This window comes from Nelumbo lutea, chromosome 1 (assembly GCF_056320005.1).
Source record: "Nelumbo lutea isolate HS-2025 chromosome 1, American lotus-T2T, whole genome shotgun sequence".
Lineage (NCBI taxonomy): Eukaryota > Viridiplantae > Streptophyta > Magnoliopsida > Proteales > Nelumbonaceae > Nelumbo > Nelumbo lutea.
The window spans coordinates 175,108,415-175,134,977 of NC_142684.1; the positions used below are offsets into that span (position 1 = coordinate 175,108,415).

A 26,563-nucleotide genomic window follows, 5' to 3' on the forward strand; every position below is an offset into this window, starting at 1 on the left:
ATGAATTTTTTTAAATAAATAACTTTCACTCGATGCACGGTACGACTTGGCACATTTACCCGTTTTGCACCTACATGGCACATGGGAGGCATGTTCATTGAAGGGAGATTGTATCATGGATGATGGCACCTTTGCTGTATTTTGTCGGTTTCTTCGGGTACGCAGTAGATTCGCGTCTATCTAGTTACTATACTTTGCGACATGATTAAACGTGGAGGTCTAGATGGTTGTGTGCCGACTCGCGACAAAATAGGACCACTTTTCTTCCAAGTTCCGACGTTGAATCTTCTTCTCTTTTTTATTTCTCCGAGTCCTTGGGTTTTTTGCTCTGTATATCATCTCCCTCGATCGAAGTATCGAAACTCGTCTGGAGCTGGAAAGGAGCTGATATAATATTACTAGTCCTTCTCCTTCCTGTAATAAAAGCCAGAAAAATTCCGGTTTGCTGTGTTGTACTTCCTTCTTCACAAGTGAAAAACTTCTGAGATCGAGTGTCGCAGACCATTGGTTCCATGTGAGTTCGGTGCCCACTTCTCTAACTTACTTACGTTGCAACTGAGAATTTGCTCTTTTAGTTCTTTCGCAAGGCTCTTCTAAGTTTCTTGTTTCACTTATTAAACATTCTTCTTTTCCTTTCTTTCTTAAATGTTGCTATCGAGAATCATACTGTGATCCTCCGACCATATATCGTTGTATGTTCTGATAGACTTTTTAAATGAAACTTGTTGCTTCCCACATCTTTGAAATCTGCTCTGTCATTAAACCCTTGTGTTCTCATGTTGGAATGAAGCTAATTGGAGACCAAAAGGTGTACTGAAGAAGGCCTTTCTTTTCTTTTGCTGGATTGCTCTACACAATTTTGATTAGTAACGGGGATTATTGTGTTTAGACGCTTGTTAGTTTTGATCTATCGCATCAAAATGATTATGCCCGTAGATCTAACGTAAAATCTGTATGTATTTATTTAATTCAGTATTACTTGATCATGTGCCTTCTCTGTAGGAGTTCTTTGTTTTTCCGGATGACAAAGATCAAGAGGTGAACTTTTCTATTAAGTCTTTCTTTATTTCTTTTCTTCTTCTTTTTTTAGCAACATATTGATTAGAGGAGTCGCTGAAAGAAAAGTCAAGTGGACTAGAGACGATCTAAGGTGATCGTGTGCCTCCGAAAACGGAGCCTTGAAGCTTATAGGCATATTTTGTTGAAATGCCTCTTTTGATGCTGTTTTTGGAGTTCGCAAAGAGAAGAATAGGAAAGCTTCTGAAGGTGTTGGGCACTCTGTGCATTGAATTTGCAAGGGTGCTAGTTCTTTCTTGATGGATTGACCATTCAAAAAGATGGATTGAACAATTTGAAGATATAAATAGAACTTAATTTGCCACCTTTGTTTTCCTCTTGAAGTTGTGAAAGTCCTATACATTGAATTTAAGATATAAATAGAACTTAATTTGCCACCTTTGTTTTTTTTGAATTGAGGGTTTTGGGCTTCTTGAAGTTGTGAAAGTCCTATACATTGAATTACTAGTTCCAATCGTAGGCTCTGGTTTTTCTTCTTAGTAATAATTGCTTGCTAAATTTTGTTGTTAGCATTTCATCTATTAGTAACTGTAGCCTCTACCTTGTAATGGCATTGGATTTTTTTATTTAACAATCTTCTTTTATTGGTTAATTTTGAAAATATCCTGGTTTGAGTGGAGATAGAATTTATTTGCTGCAATTCCATGTAGTTTTAAGAATCCAATTTCTAACATGCAGGACATAGCAGATCAATTGTCGTTGTCTTCAGAGCTTTCCCTGGGAAACTTCAATAGAATAAAGTTCTGAAAGCAGTAGCAGAATTCAACCCTTGATAGCCTTTTATTTATTTTGCAAAGGAAGATTCTCGTTCTGGCAATGGATCATATTGATGAAATATGTAGAAACAAAATAGCATCACTTACACAGGCATTATATGCAGCAAAATATATAAAAGAGGACAGTGCTCCATGTGAAATTGAAGAGGTAATTAATTAGATTTTTGTCACATATTTTATAATTTATTTTCTCAATCTATGTTTCGTTTGATTATTGATTTCTTCTTGTTGTTTAGCTAGATTTTATTAACAATGCATACTCAATCCTTTGAATCTTTTTCTTCACTACCTCAGGGCCTATTTTTGGGATCTCTTGGAGCTGCATCCAACAGGAATGCGTTGAAAAGTTTGAATATCACTCACTTATTGACTGTAGGAAATTTATTGGGGTTGGTCTACCTGTCCAACGCAAAAGATTTCATATATAAGATAATTGAAGGTAGTGTAGTTCCTTGTATTTTGATCCCTTAAGTCGTGCTTTTTTTGTATGTAGGGGTCAGTGGGTCTGGTTAAGTGGTATGTTCATACTGACCTGACCTATTGGGTTAGGGTTGTAATTTGATCCCTTAAGTAGTACTTCTTTCTTTGTATGTAGGGAAGCCAGTGGGTCTGGTCAAGTGGTAAACCCATACTGACCTGACCCTATTGGGTTAGGGTTGGGTCAGCCAGCCTTAATCGAGTTTCCAGTTAATGTGGCCTGTGCTAAACCCAGCATGTTGACATGGTGGCAATGTGACATTGAGGTATTTGTAAATATAAGCTTGGTTGAGTATAGGTGTACCATATATGGGACAAGGAGGGGCAGGTTCATATCTTCTCTTTATTTAGATGGGTTGGATTCACACCCAAGTTGCTCCAAGTTGAGGCAAACCTGCACCTGTTGACATCCCTATTTATATGGACTATCATATCCTAGCACCCAAACTAAAGTTGATCTAGGTAAGAAAGAAATAATTTATTGCATGTATTTTCTTCAGTATAATTTTAGCTTTATAGGCTAACCATCACTTCAATCTATTGGTCTTTACATCCTGTTCTGACTTCCTTGATTATGTGTATGTTATTTGGAACAATGATAATGGGCACAATTTGTTGATAAGCAGAAGGTGTTTTTTATTCAATAATTAAAAATTTTAAAACCTAAAGTTATTCTTGTTTTATCAGAAATGTTTGACTAAAAGTCTTATGGTTTTGCATATTGAGGTAACCTTCAATGAGCATAGAATGTTGTTGGGCTTGGCATATAAAAAAATCTGTCATGGAATTAAGTTACCCTTGTGATGTCAGATATTCAGGTGCTTCCAAATTTGGTATATGATCCCAGACATTCTGTCTTAAAACATAGATAAATAGATAAAAAGAACGGAGTGCACAAACTTCTGTTCAAGCATATTTTGTTACATGCAGCAACTGATGTTTTACCCAAGCAGTGTTTAGCTTGTCAATCTTTTCTTCATGTTGCATCCTTCAACCAGAAGCAAAGTAAATTAAGATTCACTTTCTGACTTGTTTATTTACAAACTAGGAATTATTTATGAGCTAATGATGCTGTAACTTGTGGAGAATAGCTATGGATAAGAAAAAGATACAAGTAGCTTATCCAAAGTGCCCTTTATTTTGGCTGTAATTTTCCATCTTATCTGGAGCTGGTTAGCCCTTTGTGTGGCAGAATCTCCTGTAATTGCATACTCTGGAGACTCTAGCACCAGAAAGAGAATGCATGTAACATATTACATTATTAGGATAACTTTTCCTAATGAAAGCATTTTGATGGCCATCTCCTGTTTCTACTACTTGATCTTCTACTGGGCTTTCTGCTTTGTTGTATTAGATGGTTGTGAATGCTACGCCATTACAAGCATGCGGCATTGAAAAGTTATGAATATTGATCTTGTTCCCTGTAATTTGTTGTAGTGGCTGACAGAGAAGAGACTGATATAGCTCAGCATTTTGAAGAGTGTTTTGATTTCATTGACAGAGCAAGAAAGAAGGGTGGTGGAGTGTTAGTTCATTGTTTTATGGGAAGATCAAGAAGGTAATTTTTCTGTTTCTGTCTGTTTTCATTAATTTCAAGGGATTTATCTTCTTTTAGATATTGGACAAATGCATAGAAAATTGTCAGTGTCAGTCATGGATAATGATATTTCAAAGTCTGTCCTTGAGAATCATGTTATTGGTTTTATTCTTTTGATATTTTTTTGAATGATTAGAAGATAAGAATGCAATTTACACAAATTTTCAGTTTAATTGAGATGAGAGCTACAACCATATGCACAAAGACACATGTGGACGTCTAGTATCCTGTTCACTCTTTGTTGAACTTGCTATATAATTTACATATCAATAAGATAATACTCCATATCTCTTGATATGGACTCCAAGTAGCTTTTGTTTCATGAATTGTATGTTATTTCTTGTCATTTAACCATACAAAGAAGTAATCCTTGTGTAAAATTTTGCATACTCTTGTCTAATGGGTTTCATCTATATTTTGATTTTTCTATCATTGTCTTCAAAGTCTTCTCAATAATTCTGCCATTGAGTTGAAACTTTAATCCTTGACTATGCTATAATCTTTTAAATTGATAAGAATTTTTTTTATTATCATCTATTAAAAATTGATAAGAAAAAAACTATTTCATTTATATCATCTTATTTTCTTTTTTATTTGAATACATATTTTTTATTTCCTTATCAAAAAAATTGATAAGGAAAAAAATCCATAGCTGAGTAAATTTGTATGTATTTTTTCTTTTAACAGTTTACACTGGTTAAAAATAACAAATCAATTTTGTCATCCTGTAGTGTCACAGTTGTTGTTGCTTATTTGATGAAAAAATATCATATGGATCTATCTCAAGCTCTGGAGCATGTTAGGAGTAAACGGCCACAAGCAGCTCCTAATCCTGGTTTCATGTTACAGCTGCAGAACTTTGAGAAAACACTTAAAGGTATATTGTGATTGATAGACATTTGCTTTCAGCTTGAACTCATACTTGTTTGAGGTGTGTTGAGCTCAAATACATAAATGTTGTGTATTTCTCAGTCTCAGTTGTGATTATCTCTTCTGAATCCATAGAAGTCTGATGGTTACTGTCGCAATGTCCATCAAAGGACATTGTTGGTCTCTAAGGTGGACATTTTCTACAGGGAACCCATACTTCGTTATTACAGTCTATGCTTTATAATGTGCAACTAAACAAGACATTTTCATTCATCTAAGGAAAGGGTTTCAGTCTTTTGTACACTATGTTAATAAACCAACATTTGTGTTGCCCATTGAACTCTGGTAAAGGAAATACATAATAAAATAGGAATGCAGGGATATATTTAAATGCTCAAAAGTTTAATAAAAGAGGGAAAGGCGCCTACCCTTGTATTAGGTTGTCAGTTGTCACTGTACAAACAATCATAAAAACAGTTCTGTACAAAGGGTGAGGAAGAAATATGAATTGTTTGAAGTACATGTTGTTAGTCACCTTAAAGCTAAGGAATCCAGAGATGCATTTTATTCTCCAGCATAAAGAGGTTTCATTCATGAAGACAAGACCTACTCCCAATAGGGATGAAGAAGGATCAAAATATCAGTACTCCAAAAAATTGGGTATCGGTGCATATTGACAGAATGATACTCTTTTTTTACCAGCTGATAATTCTCAAGAAGGCTTAGAGGGATGCCTTCTATCATCCCAAATGTTCAAAACCCTCAAACCCTGTGTATTTCAGTGTATCCATGACCTTGGAATGATATGCCCAATATTTCAGTGTATTGATATTTTGATCCTTGGGGTTGAAGTATTTCATAGGCCCCAGATTCCTTGCTAGTATTTGTATTGAACACAATATGCGCATCTCTGTCTCTCTCTTCATTGTTTTAAAGGTAAAGACGTGGGACAAGGTGCTAGAATCTCTCAAAACATGAGGTGCAAGACTGAAGGCATTAGGCTGAACCGCTGAAGCTTCATGAGATCTCTCTTTTACAAGGAAAAGAAGTAAAATGAGAAAAAGTGAAAAAATATGCAAAAAGGATTATATTTTTTATTTAAAGAATTAATTATTATAAAGAAAAGGAGTATAACGTACTAAGAACGTTAAGAATAAAAGTAAACTACTTGCATTCTTAGAAATCCTTAAAGACTATTTGACCTCCTAAGTCTTATTGTAAAACAACACAAAAGGGTCTTAAAATTCCTAAAATACTTCAGCACATCACAAATAATCTACAAGGCTCGAGCTTGAGATCGGTTCGAGGCAGAACCTTGAGCTCGAGCTCATCTCGGCTCGGCTTATTTTATAATTATTTTATTATAAAAATATTTAGAAAAAATATTTTATAAAAATAAAATTATATATATATTTATTTTATATTTAAAAAATAATAATTATAATAATTAATAATTATAATATTTTTATTATATATATTATGTATACTAAATATCATATATATATATATATATATATATTCAAGTCGGCTCACGAACTGGGCTCTAGTAGGCTCGAGCTCGACTCGTCTAATAATCGACCACCGAATTGGGCTCAAGCTCGATTGGAATTGAGCCGAGCCATGCTTTTCACAAGCTGAGCTTGAGTAGCTCGTGCAAAACCTGGCTTGTTGCCACCCTTACTAAGATCTATTTGTCCATGGTACCAACTTGGATCTCTGCTTTTCCTAGCTTCTTAACTAGTAATAGTGGTCTTTACTCCAGTCTAAAAGAAACACTAATAGTGGCCACCGAGAGGTGTTCATACAGATCTATTATCTTGCTTCCCCATTTCCTACACTTATTGGCCTCCTTTTCCTCTCAACCATGATTTTATGTTAAGATGAATCATAGTTATTAAAATGTGCCCGAACACAAGTGACCACATCAATAAGTAGCACCTTCCTGGAGTTTCTAATGTAGGACCATACATACTCGATGTAAATCAATCTTATTAAGTTTAGACATGAAGAAGAAGAAGAAGAAGAAGAAGAAGGGTTCTAGCCGACCCACTTTGTATCTTTGGTGAATAGGTAAGTTACAGAAAGATAGCCGACCCACTTTTCATCTATGGGAGAAGATCTTTGACTTTCAACTAGATAAACCAAAAGATCAAAATACCCCTGTACTGTTGACACTAACACTTCCCCTCAAGTTAGAGAGTATATGTCATATAATCCCCGCTTGTCACATATGTAATCTACTCTGCCCCGAGACAGTCCCTTTGTAAAGAGATCTACCCACTGGTTTCCTGAGCTTACATGAGATGTAGTTATCACTCCACTAATCACTTTTTCTCTTACAAAATGGCAATTGACTTCAATATGCTTTGTTCTCTCATGAAAGATTGGATTAGAAGAGATATGTATAGCAGCTTGGTTATCACAGTATAGTCTTATGAGTTTGTCAACTGAGAATCCCATCTCTTGTAGCAAATTATTCAAACATACTAGTTCACATGTAATATGAGTTGTAGCCCTGTATTCAGCTTCAGCACTGCTCCTTGCCACCACTGTTTGTTTCTTGTTCTTTCAAGTTACCAAATTTTCACCAAGGAAAATACAATATCCTGTAGTTGATCTCCTGTCTAATACAGAACTAGCCCAATCAACATCTATATATCCTTCTATCTCAAGAGTTCCTCCACCCTTGTATAGTAGATCATGAATTGGAGCACCCTTAAGATACCTAACAATTCTTAGAATTGCTTCCCAATGAGGAATTCGAGGATGTTGCATAAATTGACTCACCATACTTACAACAAATGATATATCTAGTCGTGTGATAGTTAGATAGTTCAGTTTTCCCACCAACCTCTTGTGCCTTCCAAGGTGATCAAATTCCTCACCTACATCCACACTCAACTTAGCATTTGGTTCCATAGGTGTTTCGGTTAGTTTAGCACCTAACAACCCTGTTTCTTCAAGTAGGTCAATGACATATTTCCTTTGACATAAGTTGATTCCATGGCTTGACCTTGCAACTTCTATTCTTAGGAAGTACTTCAGCTTACACATATCTTTTGTGTTGAAGTGATCATGAAGGAAGTTCTTCAACCTGTCAATCCCATTATTGTCACTCACAGCTATGGCAATATCATCCACATACACTACTAGCAAGATTTTTCCATCTTTTGAGTCATGGCTGAACATGGAATGATCTACCTGACACAGTTTCATCCCAAATTTCTTCACTACTTCACTAAATCTACCAAATCATGCATGCGGAGATTGTTTCAGCTCATAAATTGCCTTTTTAAGTCGACAGACCTTACCATCCTCCCCCTGAGCCACAAACCCTGGTGGTTGCTCCATATATACCTCCTTAGCTAGATCACCATGCAGGAAGACATTCTTGATGTCAAGTTGCAAGAGAGGCCAGCCATACATTGTTGCTAATGAAATCAATACCCGCACTGAACCAATTTTAGCTATAGGAGAAACTGTCTCCATATAGTCCACACCATACAATTGAGAATAGCCCTTGGCCACTAGCCTGGCCTTTAATCATTCCACACTGCCATCTGGAAGGTATTTCACTATGTAGACCCACTTACATCCAACAACATGTTTACTAGGAGGGAGAGTAGTAAGTTCCCACATATTATTGTGTTGTAAAATAGACAATTCCTCTTCCATAGCTTGTTGCCACTCTAGAGAGGTAAGAGGTTCCTGAACAGTTTTGGGAGTGGAAACAGAGGATAACAAAGAGATAAAATGGTGATGGGAAGCAGAAAGGTGAATAACTGAAACATAGTGAGAAATATGATGAGATTTACAACTACGTTTACATTTCTGTAATGCAATAGGAAGATCAAGGTCCGGGGGAGGAGGTGCAACCACAGGATCTGTCGATAAGGGCTGAATTGGAGGAGGGGCCTGTACTCTTTTGTGAGTATATACTTGTTGAATTGGTGGCCTCTCAGTAGTAACCTGCACGGGAGAGGGATCCGCAACTGGAACAAGAACCATGGGAAGAGGGTCCTCAACTAGAACAAGAAGTGGAACTACGGGGGAAGGAGAAGGGACCTCATTGCCCGAGAAAAATGGGTCTGATTCAAAGAAAGTGGCATCAGAACACACAAATGACTTATTTATTTATTTTTTTTATGAATACACACAAATGACTTATTAGAGTTAGGATTATAGCACCTGTACCCTTTTGAGTCTTGGCGTATCCAAGAAAGATGCATTTAGTAGCATGTGCATCTAACTTGTCTAAACCAGGCCCCAAATTTTGAATAAAACAAAAACACGCAAAGACTCTCGGGGTAAGAGGAAACGGAGACAGTGGGAAACAAAACTGAGAAAGGGGATTGGCTTCCAATGATGGACATGGGCATCTGATTAATGAGAAAGCATGATGTTAGGACAGCATCACTCCAAAAATGCTTTGGGACAATTCATATTAAGCATCATGGACCGAGCAGTTTCAAGTAGATTATCGGAGAGAAGAATTTTAATATGAACTTCAAATTGATTACGAATTTCAACATAAAATTTTTGAAACATGGAGAACAGTTCACTATGATCTTTCATAAGATAGAGCTATATCATCCTTGAAAAGTCATCAACAAAAAATACAAAATACATATAACCATTGTAGGACATTACTCTATTTGGACCCGAAACATCAAAATGGATTAAAGAAAGATCACTCAAGACACGACTATCAACTCTTGGACTAAAAAAAGACTATGGTGTTTTCCAAGCTGACACAACTCAACCAACGATAAAAGATGGCTTAAGGACGGAACCAACAACTTTAAAGCCTTGAGAGATGGATGACCAAGTCTATAGTGCCATTAGAGAGGAGTAAGAGACAACTGGAATACTATTGGTGGACCAACACTATCAAGGTAATACAGTCCACCTGCCTCATTCCCTCCACCAATTTTCATTACCGTCTTGAAATCCTAAAACACACAAGAAGAGAGATAAAAGGTTATAGAGCAATTAAGTGACTTGGTTAATCTACTAACAAACATAAAGTTAAACAGGAACTTGGGAACATATAAAATATATGATAAAGATAAGGAGGTAAGATTAACATCACCAACACCACAAATGGAAAAAATAGAACCATTAGCAAGGGTAACTGTTTGGGATGTGGAAGACTGAGAAAGAAAAGAAAATACATTTGGAGTCCCAGACATATGATCCGGGGCTCCAAAGTCAATGATCAAGTGTGAAGGTTTGGAAGCCAAATAAGTCATACCTGAATGGGCAAGAGTAGTTGTGTTCTGTTGAGAAGATGTTTGAAGGAATTTCTCATATACCTCACATGGTACACTCACCATCTCCTTCCCAGAAGCACCAATAGACGTGGAAGGAGTCTAACCAATTTGTTGATTTTCACTAATTGCAAGGTTTAAAATATTGATATGCCCGATACGTCGGTAGGGGCGTATTGGGCGAATCAATACACATTTTGGTCCATTTTTTTATTTTTTTCATAACTGGTTCAGGGGGCCAGTTTAGGTCTCCTCTACCCCTTGAACCGGTCAAACCTACAAGACACCCATTGTAGGGGTGCATTGGAGGGGTTTTGGAATGATTGGCCGACATGTTGATACTTTGAACCTTGACTAACTGTACCACTACCACCAGTCACATCATGGTTAGCCAAAGTGTTGGGTGGACCATGTAAATCATAGTAGAAATTAACAGTGTGCCCCTCTAATCCATAGTATGTGCATTTTCTAGTTGCATTACTCCTTTCTCTACCACGACCTCCCCCTAACTCTCAACCACCACTACGGCCACCAGACTGATTAAACAAACCACCTCGGTTTCTTGGAAACCCACGACCACTACCTCCACCTCTATTTCCATGACCTCCCCCTCTAGTCACCACAAAATCAAATTTGTCTGAGAGAGAAGACTCTGTAGACTCAATAGATATCCTTCGAAGATGGGCAAACATTTCTTCAAGGGAGGGAAGAGTTGAACACCCTCAATATTTGTGCTTGAACAAATTCATATTCAGCCTTTAGACCCACTAGGAACCTTGTCATATTAAGTTGCTCTCGCTCTTATTGCTGAACTTGAACATTTGGAGTCAGAGGATGATATACATTCAGCTCATTTATGATATTCCTCATGCTTACATAGTATTTCTCCAAGCTTTGGTTACCTTGCTTCAGATTAAAGTACTATTGGTACAGCTGATATACCCTAATCGTATTATCTTGGCCGAAGTTAAGTTTTTTAGCATAGTCCCAGATTTCTTTAGTTGTATCTAGGAACATAAAATTCACACTGATTTTAGGTTCCATGTTATTCCACAACCAGGTCATGATTTGTGCATCCTCTTGTTCCCAATCACTGAACCCTAAAGAATCAGATGAGACTTTTTCTTGGCTTTTAAAATCTCCACAAATTTTGCCCACGACACATAATTCTCACAATTCAACTTAATAGATGTCATTTGAACATTTAGGTAATGTGGAGAAACCATAACACCTATTTTATTGTCATTCTCATCTCCAGTCGATGCCATCTTAACTAGTTCACCTTACTTCACAAAGAAATCACTATTGTAAACAAAGTATTCACCTTTGACTATTCAGCACAACTTCACGCACCACCACAAAACCCTAACTCACTTTCAGCACCACTGATTTCTTCAAATACACATCACAGACCTAATACAAGAGCTGTAATCATTCATCCGTTAAATCAAACACCTGCACTGCACATTGCAAAACCAACCTGTACTCGACTGAAATTTGTTCTCTTCGTACCATCAAATAGAGAGCTTTCTACCAATCACCACAAACCAGAGGCATGAAGGCCTCCTACAGAGAAAAACGATCACTCCTTTGCAGCCTTTCCCTAATCTCCCAGTGATTCTTGAGAAATCTGTAAAACCCTAGAGAAAAGGGTGATAAAAAAAATTGGGTAAATCAGACAAAAAAAAACGAGCAGGTCTGAACTTGTTACATTCGCTCTAATACCATGTAAATCAATCTTATTCAGTTCAGACCTAAAGTATGAGGAGAAGAAGAAGAAGAAGAAGAGAAGAGAAGAGAAGAAAAGAAAGGGTTCAGCTGTTGTGGAAAAAGTGACCCACTTTGTGTGAATAGGTTAAGTTACGAAAAGACAGTATTGTCCCTTATAAGTGATGTGACACATAACTTAAATTTGAACAAAGAAGACCTTTCACTTTCAACTAGATAAACCAAAAGACCAAAATACCCTTGTACCGTAACACTAACACTCAAAACTGTTTAAGAGATTATATTTCATAACGATATCTGGAAATAAATTTTTGGAAGCAAATAGTTACGTAATTTCTAGTTCAAATTTCCTATGAGCAGTATTAATTGAAGGGGTTACACTGTTTTGTTTGCTCAAATCAGTCTCTAGTAGCATTGAGAGCTTTTTATAATATTCCCCTATTTATTTGCTCATTTTCCAACCATGTAGTGAATGATGCTATGGTGAATGAAGATGAGAAGAATGAAAGAAAGGATGCACACAGTTGTACTTGTGACATGGAGCTCTAAAACTGCACTTGTCTGATCTCGTAATCTTGCTCCGTTTCTGTTGGTGATTGAATTCATAAGGTCAGCATTTACAGCCAATCCACTTTCCATTTGTGTAGCTCTGGCCATACGAACCAGACCTTTTCCCTGTACAAAAAATTTATATATAGATAGAAGAGAATGACAATAAGCAATATCGATTTGATTAAAGAGTGTAAGCGTGAATGAATGTAGGTACTCTAGTCACAATCTTATTAACCAATCTAATGAATCTATGAACTCAGGTGTGAAACTGTGAATGCGATTGTTTGTGGACAGAGGAGTGAAACGACGAATGGCCAATTAAAGGGTCCCCCATATGATGAACGGTGCTGATTGACCATATTATCTCTTCATCATTCTATGTGCCAGATATACGGTAGGAAAATTTCATATGAGAAAAAACTCGTCTTCCATGAATGAATCAAATGTTGCTTCACAAGCCTTTTTTTTTTTTTTTTTTTTTATGTTTGTTCATTGGAACAATTTCGGAATTTCCACATCCAAGCGTCTTCTAATAATATGAGATCCCTGTCTAGTGTCTATTGGCTATTTGGCTCCACCAAGACCACGAGCACATCGACTGCCACCCTTGCCAAACCGTGAACCGACCCAGATTTCATGCATCTTGATCTTGCCTTAAAAATAAGGTATAGGAAATAGGAAATAGGAAATAGGAATTCTCTCTCTCTCTCTTTATGTTTACGGCCGGGCCGTTGGTCGATTTTTGAAACTAAAGGAGATAGTTTTGTGGAATTAATTATTGTGAGAGAGGAATTTTGTTTGATGTGTGTAGTGTGTTATTTTTTCTCTCATTTTACAGCAAAGAAAAGCAATTCTTGTGTAATGTGTGCATTATTTTATTTTGTTTTTGAGAGAGATCAGAATTCAGAAATGAATAACATCTATGATTTTTTAGGAAATTGCAAGAATTATTTCCTCTTATTGAATCCTGGATCAATAAAAAGTTGTAAACTTGTGTAGGTAGGGTAAGACTTGGTTGGGGAGTGGTCTCTTTGAAAGACAGAGAGGCTGGTGAATAGGGAATAAGCTTATGGGGTTTGGGATGTTGAGGCAAGGGAACATAGAGAGAGAGTGTGTGCTTGAGTGCTGGGTGTTAAATGTTAAGGATCAAATGGATCCCTTTCAGTACGAGGAGGATCTTTATTTATGGGAGAGACTGTGGGATCCTAAAATGTAGGAGATAAAGATGCTTGTCTCCTATCGGAGGGAATATTAGATTTGCTATCAATCATTAAGTGCGTCACTAGGGTTTTGCCATGTGTCTCGTAAAGATTTTCTGAGGATCAGCTTTCCTTCTCCGCAAGATCTTTCATTATTCACGTGCTATTACCTTCTGTGCGGTTTAACTAAACTTACATGGCATTGATGATGTCACTGCTCAACGGGCGGCGCTTTGTTGACTCCACGCGGCATTCCCGTTACGTCTTTTGCTGTTGTAGGCTCCATGTGCCTTCGGGCGCACGCGGGCCTCACCATGGGCTTGACCTGGATTCATCTTGATCTAGGTCGCAAGTGGGCTTGTAAGCCACCGGGTTATCACACGCTTTGGTGGACATAGGTTCATCGCACGTTTGAGTAGGCTTGAGGTCCTTGGATGGGTTCGATTGTTGTTTTATTTAGTTCAGGCACCGAGTTGACTCGATGAACTGTGGGTTTATCGCGGTATTGCGATACATGTTGTGAGTTCATCGTAGAGTTTATGGTGTATTGTGGGTTTATCGTAGCATGAGGGTTAGCTGTGGGTTGCTCGCACGTGACTTTGTGGTGTTAGTTTTTGATGTCTATGTTCTCTAAGGGTCTGAGCGAGTATTGTATACCTACAACTTGTAATTGAATAAAGTAAACTAATAGTCTCAACATGCCATTCGCCTAAAGTGAAAGATGAATGAGGAGTTTCAAGCTTGACGTGAGGTGAGATGGAGAAACAAAGACCATAAAAAAAGTGATAGACTGCTAGCAAATGGCAGAACTGAACTTGTAAATCCATCTAATTTGATAATTTCCACATTTCAAATACAAAGTGGTCAATAAATTTTCTCTTTTTTTGAATAATTTTATTTTTTTAATTCCATGTCATTTTTGAAACAACCAATTAGATGCACTTTCCCAATAACCTAAATAATATATTCTCTTAAAATTACTCCTAACCTCACCCACTTTCTCCAAAATTACCTCTAATTCCTATTTATCTTCTAAATTATCTCTAATTCCTATTTATCCTCTCCCCTACTTTTTATCTATATCTATCTAAAGAAAGTTTGGATTAAAAAAATTTCATAATTATTTAAATATTCTAACAAAGTTATTTAATAACTTTAAAATATTTATTAAAAACACAAAATATAATTTATATTTTTACAAAATATATCACGAAATTCTGTACTAACAATTTAAATATAATTTTTCGGGATTATCAATTTAAATAATTTAAATGTTTTCCAGATTATTAATTTAAATAACTAAATATTTATCATAACTAGATTTTAAATAGTTAAAATAAAAAAGAATAATGTAATAAATTTAAAACAAATTCTTCAAAGTAGAAAAATAATTATAACATAATATTGAAAATAATAATAATTTAATATATTAAAAAATTAATAATGAAATTATGTAATAATAGTATAAATTATGATTTTATGGATAATTAAATTCATTAATTAATTAATATTTTAAATTTTAAATATTTTATATGTTATTTAAGTAATTAAATAATAAAATATTTAACATAACTAGGTTTTAAATAGATAAAATAAAGAAATTATGTAATAAATTTAAAATAATCTAAAAAGTAGAAAAATAATTATAACATAATATTGAAATTAATAATAATTTATACTTTTGCATAATATTGTAAATAATTAAATTCACTTATATCAAATAATAATTTGAGACAATAACTTTCAAAAATTAATATTCATTAATAATAATTTTAAACTCTTAATATGTATTTATTATATAATTATATATACTAAAATTAATATTTATTTTCTTTTGTGATAAATGTATTTTCAATGATTATGTATAAATTTATTTTGTTTTGTTATTTAACAAAAAACTTTCAATAATTATTGGAGATTAAATTACTATTATTAAAATTTTTAAATGTAATTTATTGTACTTATTGTAGTTATTGTATTTTTGTTATTAGTTATTGATTAATATTTATTAGAGATTAAAATCTTATTTGATATTATACTATTTATTGACTAAGTTAATATATTTTTAGTACTTATTCTATAATTATTCTTTTTTTTTTCATTATCAATATATTTTTAATAATTATTTATTGTTGCTATAAATTTTCAATAACTATTGGAGATTAAACTATTGTTATTTATCAGAGATAATACTATTAATTTAGTTGAAATTCTGAGTTTTCATGAGTTGGTTTAGTTTGGTCGTAGGTTATTTGGCCAACCAAATTGACCTAGTTAGGTCAAAGAGTTGGTCAGTTGAAACCAACTAACCTTTTGTGAAAATTGACCCACTCAAGTTGTATCGGTTTGGGTCGGTTTTTTGGTTTGGTTAGTCTGTTCAAAAGGTTTAAACTTAAAAATTATAGTGAGATTATTAAAAAATAAATTTAAAATTTAGATTTATGATATAAAACACTTTTTACAAAGAAATATGAGAAAATTCTCACTTTTTCATATTAAAAATTACATTTAAAAAATACAATATTAATATATATCCATGGTTAGGTCATTCGACTTTGGTTGATTTACAAATGGCTAAAGTGAAAGTGACCCAATTTGGTTGAATTGGGAAATTTTTTAACCAAAGCCAACCTAAAATAATAGAAAACTGACCAACTTGAGTCGAGTTAATCGAGTTGGCCGGTTTCATTAGTTTGATAAATAAATCTAATTGAAATTAATTATTGTTATTTTTGTATTATAAAAAAGTTATTAAAAATAATATATAAAATATGAATAAGTATTAATTATTTAAAAAGCTGAAAATATAAAACAATTATATACTCCTATGTGTTTCTATTAGGGTCATTTATTAGAACACACTTTTAGGGATGACAACTTTCCCTATCCCTGACAGGGACTCGACTACCCTTTTTGGCGGGGTGGGGACGGGGATGGAGATTAATAGGAATCTCCAGTCGAGGTCAGGGTCGGGGTCAAGGATGGAGATTGAGGTCCCTGCCCCGCCCTGACTCGACCCCAATTATATATATATAATGTTATTTATATTAAATATACTATCATATTATTTATATTATATGTATATCAAAACATATTTAAAACATTATTTATAATTTAAAATTTTATTTATTTTAAATAAATTTATTTAAAAAATACTATTATTTGAAAACATTTTAGAGATTCGGGTCCCATGGGAAACCATATCCAATTACCGCTCCAGCAATGAGCAATTCAAACGCAGCAGGTTCCTTTTTATTACCTTTCGAGTAATTTCTTTATTTTTATTCGTTGGGGCCCAACAAGTACCATTGCCACGCTGAGGTACTCTACTGAGGAAGGTGTTTCTGTGTTTGGCAACGACGCTGGCATTTCACAGCATTGCGTATCATGGTTGCGAATCACGAACGCACCATCTGATGTGCGCTAAATACGCATCCTGCTAGTATTTCTTACAAGCTAGCTGCGGCGATTTGCAAATTCAAAGCTGAGTGCAGGTAGTGTTTCTTCTCATACTTGTTGTAGTTTCTTAATTTTAGTATCAAGTTTAATTTTTAAATTGAGCAAAATTTGTCTTGTTAAATGCGATCTATTTGACATCGATTCCTGTTATGTCAATAGATTCATTCGGTACTCACAATTAGATCTTCTTTAGGTGGGATTTGGGAAGAAAAGCAAAAGATTGAAAGGCATTGTAGTTTAGGCTGTTAATAGGAACAAAATGACGTTTATCATGGCTGCTTTAGATCTTTCTGTGCCTCCCCATTCAGTTCCCAAACAAACAGTTTAGCTTTCCTAGTGGGGATAGCGTTTCTTATCCGTATGCCCGTGGAGTTCTGAGAATACAAACTTTAACCTTACTGGGACATTACAGTCCGGTTCTGTTTTTTCTTCTGCAAACTTGAAACTGACAAACTTCAAGAAAAGTTCTGAATCGCAGTAGGTGCTTTAGCTTTACTTCCTGACGACTTTGTGCGCTTATTGGAGAAGGAACTTAATAGCAATGGATAATATTGATGAAGCATATAAAGACAAAATACTGGCACTTACAAGGGCATTATATGCAACAAGATCTGTAAAAGATGACAATATTCCGTGCAAAATTGAAGAGGTGATTTAATTTAGATGTAGTACCATATCTTTTATTACTCATTTGTTTGTCTTATCTATCTGGGATTAATGTACGACCAATACTGAATCTCTTATTAGTCTTTTTCTTGGATATCTCAGGGCCTCTTTCTGGGTTCTCTTGGAGCTGCATCTAATAGGAATGCACTGAAAAGTATGAATATCACTCACATATTAACCGTGGGAAATTTATTAGGGCTGGGCTATCTGTCACATGCAAATGAATTCATATATAAAGTAATTGAAGGTGAGCAATCCTTCAAATTTTGATCCCTTAAAAGTGATGCTTCTTGATTTATGTTTACCGATATGTTATGTTCTAGCTAATTAAATCTGTTACCCATCCATAAATTACCTTGAGCGTACCTTTAGCCTTATATGCTAACTAATCCTCTAAATCTATTCATCTTTACGGTGTATCCTGTTCCTGTTTGCTTCCTTGATTCTGAGATCGGATAGAAACATTGGCACCTGACAATGATGATGATAACTATAAAGTGTTTCTTTTCTTGACTGATTAAAAATGTTAAATCCTGAAGATATTTTTTTCTTATCTAAATGCTTAGTTATAATATTAGTGATTTTGCATATAGATATCACCTTTGATGATGCAATGGATATGATTTATGCTAACATATAAAAGAGTCTGGCATGTGATTCATGTACCCTTGATATTGTATTTCAAAGGTTTCCTTTTTATAATTTTTTATCTGAAACAAAGAGGAAAATATGCCAAAAGAAAAGAGAAGGAAGGGAAAATAAAAGGGTCAGAAGAGTTAGACCTAATTTCAGAGAGCCCAATACAACTCGACCCATGAAATGGAAGACAGTAGAGCTTGAAGTTTTGTTGCTACATTTTTTTTGTTAAATGTGACAGCTGATGTGGAATTCCTCAGCAGGATCTTATGTTTATCTGCATAACCCTCTTTCCAAGTGGCATGCTTCAGCCCAAATAGCAGTTTTTCACATGCAAGAAAGCTGTGATATCACCAACTTCAAAAGCCAGTAATGGAAGAAAAGAATGCAATTTGCACATAATGTATCAAGATTAGGATTGCAACTTGGATGGGCTTGGGTTGAACATTTTTTAAAAATTTGAATATCTTTGGCCAGGCCCAATGCAGTGTAAATTCTTCAAATTAGGTACCCAACTTGCACCCCTAATCATGGTGATTTTTCCTAATGAGATCCTTGTAGAAATTTTCTTATGTTGGCGAATCTTCTATTTGGTTGGTTTACTTCAGTAGCAGTTCTCTTTGATATTTTTGCTTGTACTGTCATGATGTAATTGTAATCATGGAATACTGGAAACTTCATTCATTCTTATTTTGCTATCTGTAATTTGTTGTAGTGTCTGACACGGAAGAAACAGATATAGCTCAGCATTTTGATGCCTGCTTCAAGTTTATTGATGAAGCTAAGAGAATGGGTGGTGGTGTGTTAGTTCATTGTTTTATGGGAAAATCAAGAAGGTGAATATTTCTTTCTTTGCCTGCGTTGTCTTCTTTCAAAAGGCCTCTTTTCTTGTGGTCTTTAAGCAAAATGTGCAAGAGGTTTAAGTGCTGGGTAGTGATATTTAAGTAATTGTCCTTACATCCACAATATTATACTTCCTTTTTACAATCTTATCTTAGAATGAAGAGGAGCTCAGATCAGTGTTGTAATTGATGTAAATATGCAGTTTCCTCGGCAAAGACACATAAATACACATGCACACACTTTAATTGGACAAGGAGGTCAACAAATGGTTTGATTGATACTTTGGCAAAGCAGGGGATCATTAGGGAGAACCTTTTTTGGGCTGTGTTGTAAACCTTGGGATAAAATATGGGATCAATACTCGTGCTGTGAGTGGTTGACATTGAATTTTTTTTATATATTGTTTTAATGAAAGTTACTGTTTCCAATCAAAAAAAAAAAAAAGGAAACGCATGCACATGCAAATGCAAGTTTTTTTTGGATATGGTCTACTAAATGCTGGTGAAGATAAAGATTAATGTAACAGAGAAACACCTACAAAGATGTTTGTGGTTTTGTGTGCTTTACATGATGATGATTTCTCTAATTTTAAGTTGCAAATAGACAGATTAAAGTTAAATTGAGATTAATTAGATGTCCTACCTTAAGAGATGCATTATATGAGGCAATTTTATGTTCTCCTTTCTCCAAGGATAATTTGATCAAACCAACTAGCCAAACTGACAAGAAAATTATGGGCTAGAAGAACGGCTTACCATTGGTGATTGTTGACAAAGCATAGGAATGCATTTTTGTAAATTGAAGCATCAAATATATCACAACCTTCGCAATTAAGGCTGTGTTTGGTTGCAATGCAAATAAATTTGCACTGATGCAAAACCATGGCAGTGCAAATGATTTGAGTGTAAATTCTAACCTATTTTTATTTCAAACTTTAGCTTATTTTGTTTGATTGCAATATAAATGAAGTAAATTAAGACATGAAGAAGAATAAAATAAAACCCAAAACAAAATTAACTGAGAAAATGCATTTTTTTTCATTTGCACTCCTATGTATTTGTACTAGTGCAAATAAAATTGCACTGCAACCAAACACAGCCTAAGATGCAAACATAGCAATGGCTGTGCTCGAAGTCAGTCCCCTATAACTGATCCTTTCCAACTAAGATGCAACATAGTTGGATTAACTTTTTCAAGGAGACAATAACTACAGACTTTGTATGCAAGTGCAAGTGAACAATTCACAATTCACTATGACATAATATATCCAAAATAAATAAGCGAACAGAGGAAGAATATAAAGAGCAACAGAGTAATGAACACATTAAGCAAAGAGAATGAACTATTTTATCTAGACAATTAGCTGTTGGCACATTTTGCATCTTAAATTGAAAAACAATTGTATGAGGACAAGTTAAGAAATCAGGTCCTATTTTGATTAACATGTGATAAATATCCCATTTTCTACAATTAAAAATCCTGTAATTTTCTATCAAAAGGTGATTGAATCATTGGAGTGAAGAAATTTGAATACAAAAGGTTGATCAAGAGGTATGACATAACTCTGAGATGCATCTGCATTGTTGAAGAAAAAGGGATTTATTTCTGGTGTCTAGAAATTGTCGAAGGCATTCAGTCCTCAAACAGAGCAGAAAACAGAAAAAGAAGAAAGAGAGGCACCGCTAAAAACTCAAATCAATCCCACTTTACCAACTGAGCAACAGCCAAATTTGTAACCATTCAAAATATAATCTCTATTAAATTTCTGTATATCCTATAGTATATACTATAACAAAAGTTGCAATCATGGATTGGAAGTTGAACTTGCTCTGAGAAGCCCCTTTGAAATTTTTATCATTCCAAAAGACTAAAATATGGATAGTTACTAATGTGTGATATAAATTCCATAATTTCCCATAATATTCTATGAAGAGGGGGAGATATAATTAGGAAGGGGATGGAGGTACCTGTTTTGAGGCTTTTGTAGGAGGTAATGAGTTAAGGTGGTTCTGACTTTTATTTTGTTATGTTGAAGAAGTCTATAGGCTATAGCATGGGACCTACTTTAGATGGCATAGCGTTTGAAGCTGGGGAGTTGAAGATTTAGGTGTTTTTGGTTGGTGTGAAATGATAAGGGTGCCTGTTTTTCCTACTCGGGATGTTGGGTTGTTCATATATTTGGGATTAGAAGAGTATATGCATCGGACAGTGGTCTTTTTTGAACTTCTCTTAGGGCAGGGGATACTTGTCATAGTGTCTTTTTCTCTCCTTGGTGATTTTGTATCACACCAGTTCTTGATGCATGGAGGAAATACTTTTTAGTTCTTAATATAGATGACAAAAATAGTTTTCTTAACATTTCTTAGTTCTTATACATTATTTCTAGTCACTCAAGCAAGAAAACAAGTAATTACTTCTGTTCATGATTACATGTTCTTTCCTAAAAGTTTCCATAGGTATTGATTTTTCCAGAGTGCCCATCTCCATGTGCAACGCTCTTTGAAAAACCACTTACTGATACCACCATGTTGCTGGATATTTTTTCCTCTTTTTTTATGCTAAACTTTTTACATATTATGGGAAAAGCCCTGGACTCTACAAGGCCCTTAACGAGTACTTTTTTTTCTCGATACTTACAATCAATTAAGTAAAATTTTTGAAGGGAATTGAGGATTTATATTCTATGTTGGATTCTTAGCTTTTAGGAAGATAGTAATTGAGTTGAGTTTATCTTGTAGTGTCACAATAATTGTTGCTTATTTGATGAAAAAACATCACATGGGTCTATCTCAAGCTCTAGAACATGTAAAAAGTAAAAGGGCACAAGCAGCTCCTAACCCTGGTTTCATGATGCAGCTACACAACTTTGAGAAGTCCCTTACAGGTATAATATGCTTAACAGAATGTCTTTCAGTTTGATGCCATACTTGTTTGAAGTGTGTTCAGAGCTTACATTTGTCAATTTCATGCATAGTTTTCTATCTGAGCCTTGAATATCTATAATGCATCAACGGAGCTCTGTTAATTACTATTTCTTCTTACCCACGAAATTACATTTGTCGTTTTGAACCTTTTATGACCTATACTTAATTATTTATATCAACTGCTAGAAGTGATATAGTGCAACCCTGGACTAAAAGTTGTCAGTGGAAAGAAACTGAATCCTTAAACCAATTACTCTCTTATCTCCCTCAATTTATGTATGATCATAGAACACCATGTAACCACATCAAGTAATCTAGTTATAACTGCTATAGGTCAACTTAAATTAACCAGATATAATAAATTGCATATCCATGTTCCAAATAGATCTCTACTTCTCTAGTTAGTTGGTTAACAACTAAGGAAGAACACGTGTTGTAGCCCAACAAGCCTGTAGATCATAACAAAACAGCACTAAATATAGGCAATAATTACCAACAGATTTTATCTGAACCACTTATTAGTAGTTTTGTACCTGAGTTGCAATATCTTCATTCTTCACCATACCAGATCTAAATACTTGGAAATAATAGGTTGCTCAATTGCTACAATTTCTAAGATAAAAGAAGTAACAAAATAAAAAGGGAAATAGACGAGTAAGAGTATTTATGTAACATTTCCAAGCCAAATTCAATTCAGAAATTGACCTCAATCAGTTAAGTCCTTCCTGATTTCTTATTTTATTAGAACTTCTAAAGTAATCTTAATGCTAAGTTCTGATGGATTTGGTACATATCCACTTTAACAAACACCTAATGTATTAACTAATCCTATTAAAGATATTGCAACTTCATGTTGAAACTTGGTGTATGCAATTTCTAACAAGTAATGCCCAAGGATTAAAATGTCAATACAATACACCTGTATTGAGGTATATCGAATCTGTAGCGGTGTACCATATATGCATAGATACACCATTACAAAGGCCTTTTTATAAAATTTGGGTCTTTAGAGATATGGACCTCAACCCCCAATATTAGAAAACAAAAGAAGTAAAAAAATAAAAATAAAAATGAATGTATTGGTGATATCAATATGCAGCGATACCCAGTTTTATTGGGCATATTGATATTTTAATCCATGGTAATGCCCCTTTAAAATCATGTTGACTTGGATTTTCTATATTTTAAGTATCATGTAAGGATTCTTTTCATTTCTAATTTTATTTCCTCTTTGGGATGTTAATGGAATGCATCTAAAATATTATACATAATTTGCTTGAATATTGTCCAACATATAATGTGCCCATATATCCTACCAATAGGTGGACCAATTTTCATCAGTCCCAATGTTTTGGGGTCAGACAGACACTTATGCCTCTCTCTCTTTCATTCCCCTCAAACTAGATATTGTAGTGCACAATACTAGCTACTATAACAATGCCCTGGAGAGCAGTAGTTCCAAGCTGTTAGTCATGTCTCATACTGATTTTTTTCCCTTCACTATCATTTTCTGGTTTTATAGGTGTTTCTCTTTTGTGGACATCACTTGATGGTTTTTTGATAAGCAAGCAGATTGTGCCAACTTGCTAAGGTGAATATAGGTTTTCCAGGCAGGCCTATGGTGCCAACCAAGATCTTTCACCTAATTTCTTTTACAGGTGGAGAAATCTCCATTGCCCTATATGCTTACGTGCATTGAGTCTGAGATTCATTCTTGTAAGCAGTTTTATCATAGTATGTGGGCACAAATGCCAAGTATTCAGGTGTCAACACTCCACAGGCGTATGACACAACAGTCATGACATAGGGACATGGTCATATATAAATCAAAATTGAGAGAACCTTGCCAATGAAGGTGCTACATGTGTTTTTCCTCTCCTGGCAATTTCAATGTTATCTTAAGCCAAACGGATATGCACGTCAATTTGAATGAATACTTGTTGATTGGTTATCAGTTTTTCAAGTTAGATATCTCTTCAGGACCATAGTTGGACTCAGCTTTCTTATGGTAATACGTTGTTTAAGAGTATTTAGTGCCAATGTTTCTTGTTGGCTTCCTATTAGAACAATATCGGCATATTAAAAAAAGGAGAAAACTTTGGCTGTCTAAATTAGACAGCCTGGGTTGTCAACAGGGTGTGTGAGGAAACGTAGTTCACCCGGCAACAAATCCAGCACTGATACTACTACAAGGAGTCTATGTGAACTAACGTGTCATGCATGTAAAGCCCTGTTGACAGCCCAAGCTGTGAAATTTAGACATCTCAATTTTTTCCTTAAAAAGGTGGTGTGCCAAGTCCCAGGTCTGGGCATCTAATTCGCATCTGCTCCCCACAAGCGCCCCACACAACATCCCAACCGTGTATTGATAACATCTCCCAATGACAAGTAAGGGAAATGTTCCCAATTCACGCTGAGATGTGCATGTGGGGGTGTTCTATGGGGCGCAGTTGTGAACTCGTGGGCATCATATCCATGTGTCAGCATAGCTAGACCAATTAGTCTTGAGTATGGCTTCATGTAGATCCTGCACGATTACATTCATGAACTGCAAATTTTTCTGCCTACTTGTGTTCAGGCACAGTTTCAAATTTATATTCATCTTCAGTCAAAGCTGGTTATGGTAAAATATATTAATGATTCAATTTCGGTACTAATCTTTGGAGGAAGCAGTTGTTTTTGTAGTTCTAATCATCATAGGCAGTATATTTGAACGATATTTTTGTTTTCTACACTCAAATCATCCTCTAGTCATCTAGTGGCTTTAAATGATTTTATTTCTCAATAATTAACTGTTCATTTTCCCTATGCAGCGATTGATATGGCAAATGAAGATGGAGAGACGGGTGAATGAACGTGCACAACTTAACATGGGACCTTGTGTATTTTCAAGCAATGTTTTCACTATTTCATGATTCCAGGGTACTTAGCTGGTCATCTATGCCAATCAAATCTATTTATGAATATGATTCTTGTAAACAGACAATGGTCAATGCCCAAGGAGATTAAATAAGCAAAGCTGAATTAGACAATTTCTGTTTACATTTTCGGGCGATGATTTATTCCAATTTCATCGAAATTAATGGTGTTAAGTTATAACAAGTTTCTGACCTCTCAGCTGCTCTGAGTTGAACTGAGATGAACCTGCTATCTTACAGCTGCCTGCTTAAAAAGAGTTCAAAGTTGGCTTCACTATCTCTTCGAGAGAAGTCCGATAACTGAAATTAAAATTTGGACTGTTTATCATGGCGAAAAATCTTGATAAAGTGCTACTGCTACGTCGACATATATACATATATACATGCTAAGGATTTGCTGGTAACAGGAGAGTCTGCATTATTACGTGCATCCCCTGTAGCCAGTGGGTCCATTAAAAAGCCTCTTTTCATCCGATCAGAATAGTGTGTCTAAGCTGGTTAAATGACCTTGATTGCCTATTTGGATGTCTTCAGAATGAAACATCTCCAATAAATGTCGGATATTTGTTTTGTTCAGATAAAAGAAAATAATTAATTAATTAATGAAATGTTAAATCAGACAGCAGCGATCTCATTACATGTCAGAAATGGTATGGTATGGTCTCTGTTGGATCATTATTTGGAAATTGTCTATTTTATTTATTTGTTTTTAGCTCTTATCTCTCGGTTATATTTGAGTGTAGACTGTAGAGCATTTTGAAAGTGATTTTGCGTTAGTTATATCCTAGGATTCTTTTTTTTTTGGGGGGGGGGGTGTGGTATTTAGGGATTTTAAGCCAATCTATTTTCTCTTCAATCCATTTCCATGTAGTGGGGCTCTTGGCTGTTAAAGTATTGGGAAATAAGACCTGTATCTCTATAGGAATATCCCACAATCTTCCGCCCATCAAACATGGAATAAGTGTTTGAGCTTAGCAGCTAGAAGAGGCTTTGGTGTTGACGATGATCCATCCCATGGAGCAATAAATGATTTTACACCATTTAATTTGCATGTGAAGGGGGATTGTACATTCAGTCCCATTTCCTTCACGGGTATTTTCTCATTTGACTTGCTATTATCTAACTATCTATTTGTATTACTGGTTCCACTAAGAAGCAAGCAATTTCCATTGACAACTTTCGTATGAAACCACTTTTCACGGCTATACAAAAGTAGTTGCTTCGTATCACTTGATGAAATCCTTCCTGAGCTATCCCACAAGCTAAGGGAATCCAATCCGAATATGTGATTTACTAGTTAACCAATCAACTCAATCGGCTTCGCTTCACTTGTTTTATTTGTTGGCTAGCTTAAAATCCAAAATACGAAGCCAAAGTACTCAACCTAGGGGTAGGGGTCGGTTCGGTTTGGGGTCTTTTCCTATTTGCATCACCTTCACCTAAAGCTTGTTATTAACAAATGGAAGCTTAGTCAGTTAATAAGAGTCTGATCATGCCATGCACGTGGCATAATGAAATGAAACAGGCCATGGGCATGAGATAGATGAGCAGCTCGATAGTTCTTGCTCCCT

General features: G+C 35.1%; 2 protein-coding genes across 17 annotated transcripts; both read left to right on the plus strand.

Moving 5' to 3' along the window:
* The first annotated feature begins 128 nt into the window (after positions 1 to 128).
* On the plus strand, positions 129 to 13,285 carry LOC148879353 (dual specificity protein phosphatase 1B-like). 3 transcript variants are annotated; one of them, XR_016104202.1, is made up of 7 exons: positions 129 to 514; positions 1,756 to 2,001; positions 2,148 to 2,292; positions 3,768 to 3,888; positions 4,659 to 4,804; positions 12,265 to 12,404; positions 12,608 to 13,285. XR_016104202.1 is itself a non-coding variant. In XM_088960872.1 (6 exons), exons 2-6 carry the CDS (start codon positions 1,894 to 1,896, stop codon positions 12,342 to 12,344), a joined length of 600 nt encoding a protein of 199 aa, XP_088816998.1. In that variant the 5' UTR covers positions 212 to 514; positions 1,756 to 1,893; the 3' UTR covers positions 12,345 to 12,533. The 3 variants fall into 3 exon arrangements, 1 of the variants encoding a protein (XP_088816998.1); XR_016104203.1 differs by having other exon boundaries at positions 497 to 808; XM_088960872.1 differs by lacking the exon at positions 12,608 to 13,285 and having other exon boundaries at positions 212 to 514; positions 12,265 to 12,533.
* LOC148879354 (dual specificity protein phosphatase 1-like) lies at positions 12,608 to 25,116 on the plus strand. Of its 14 annotated transcripts, none has more exons than XR_016104200.1 (7): positions 12,608 to 12,741; positions 17,534 to 17,654; positions 17,774 to 17,918; positions 19,023 to 19,143; positions 21,889 to 22,034; positions 23,597 to 24,082; positions 24,888 to 25,116. XR_016104200.1 is itself a non-coding variant. In XM_088960866.1 (7 exons), exons 2-6 carry the CDS (start codon positions 17,547 to 17,549, stop codon positions 23,662 to 23,664), a joined length of 588 nt encoding a protein of 195 aa, XP_088816992.1. In that variant the 5' UTR covers positions 12,608 to 12,741; positions 17,534 to 17,546; the 3' UTR covers position 23,665; positions 24,888 to 25,116. The 14 variants fall into 14 exon arrangements, 8 of the variants coding, with proteins under 8 accessions (XP_088816992.1, XP_088816990.1, XP_088816991.1 ...); XM_088960866.1 differs by having other exon boundaries at positions 23,597 to 23,665; XR_016104196.1 differs by having other exon boundaries at positions 12,610 to 12,741; positions 17,545 to 17,654.
* The last annotated feature ends 1,447 nt before the right edge of the window (positions 25,117 to 26,563 follow it).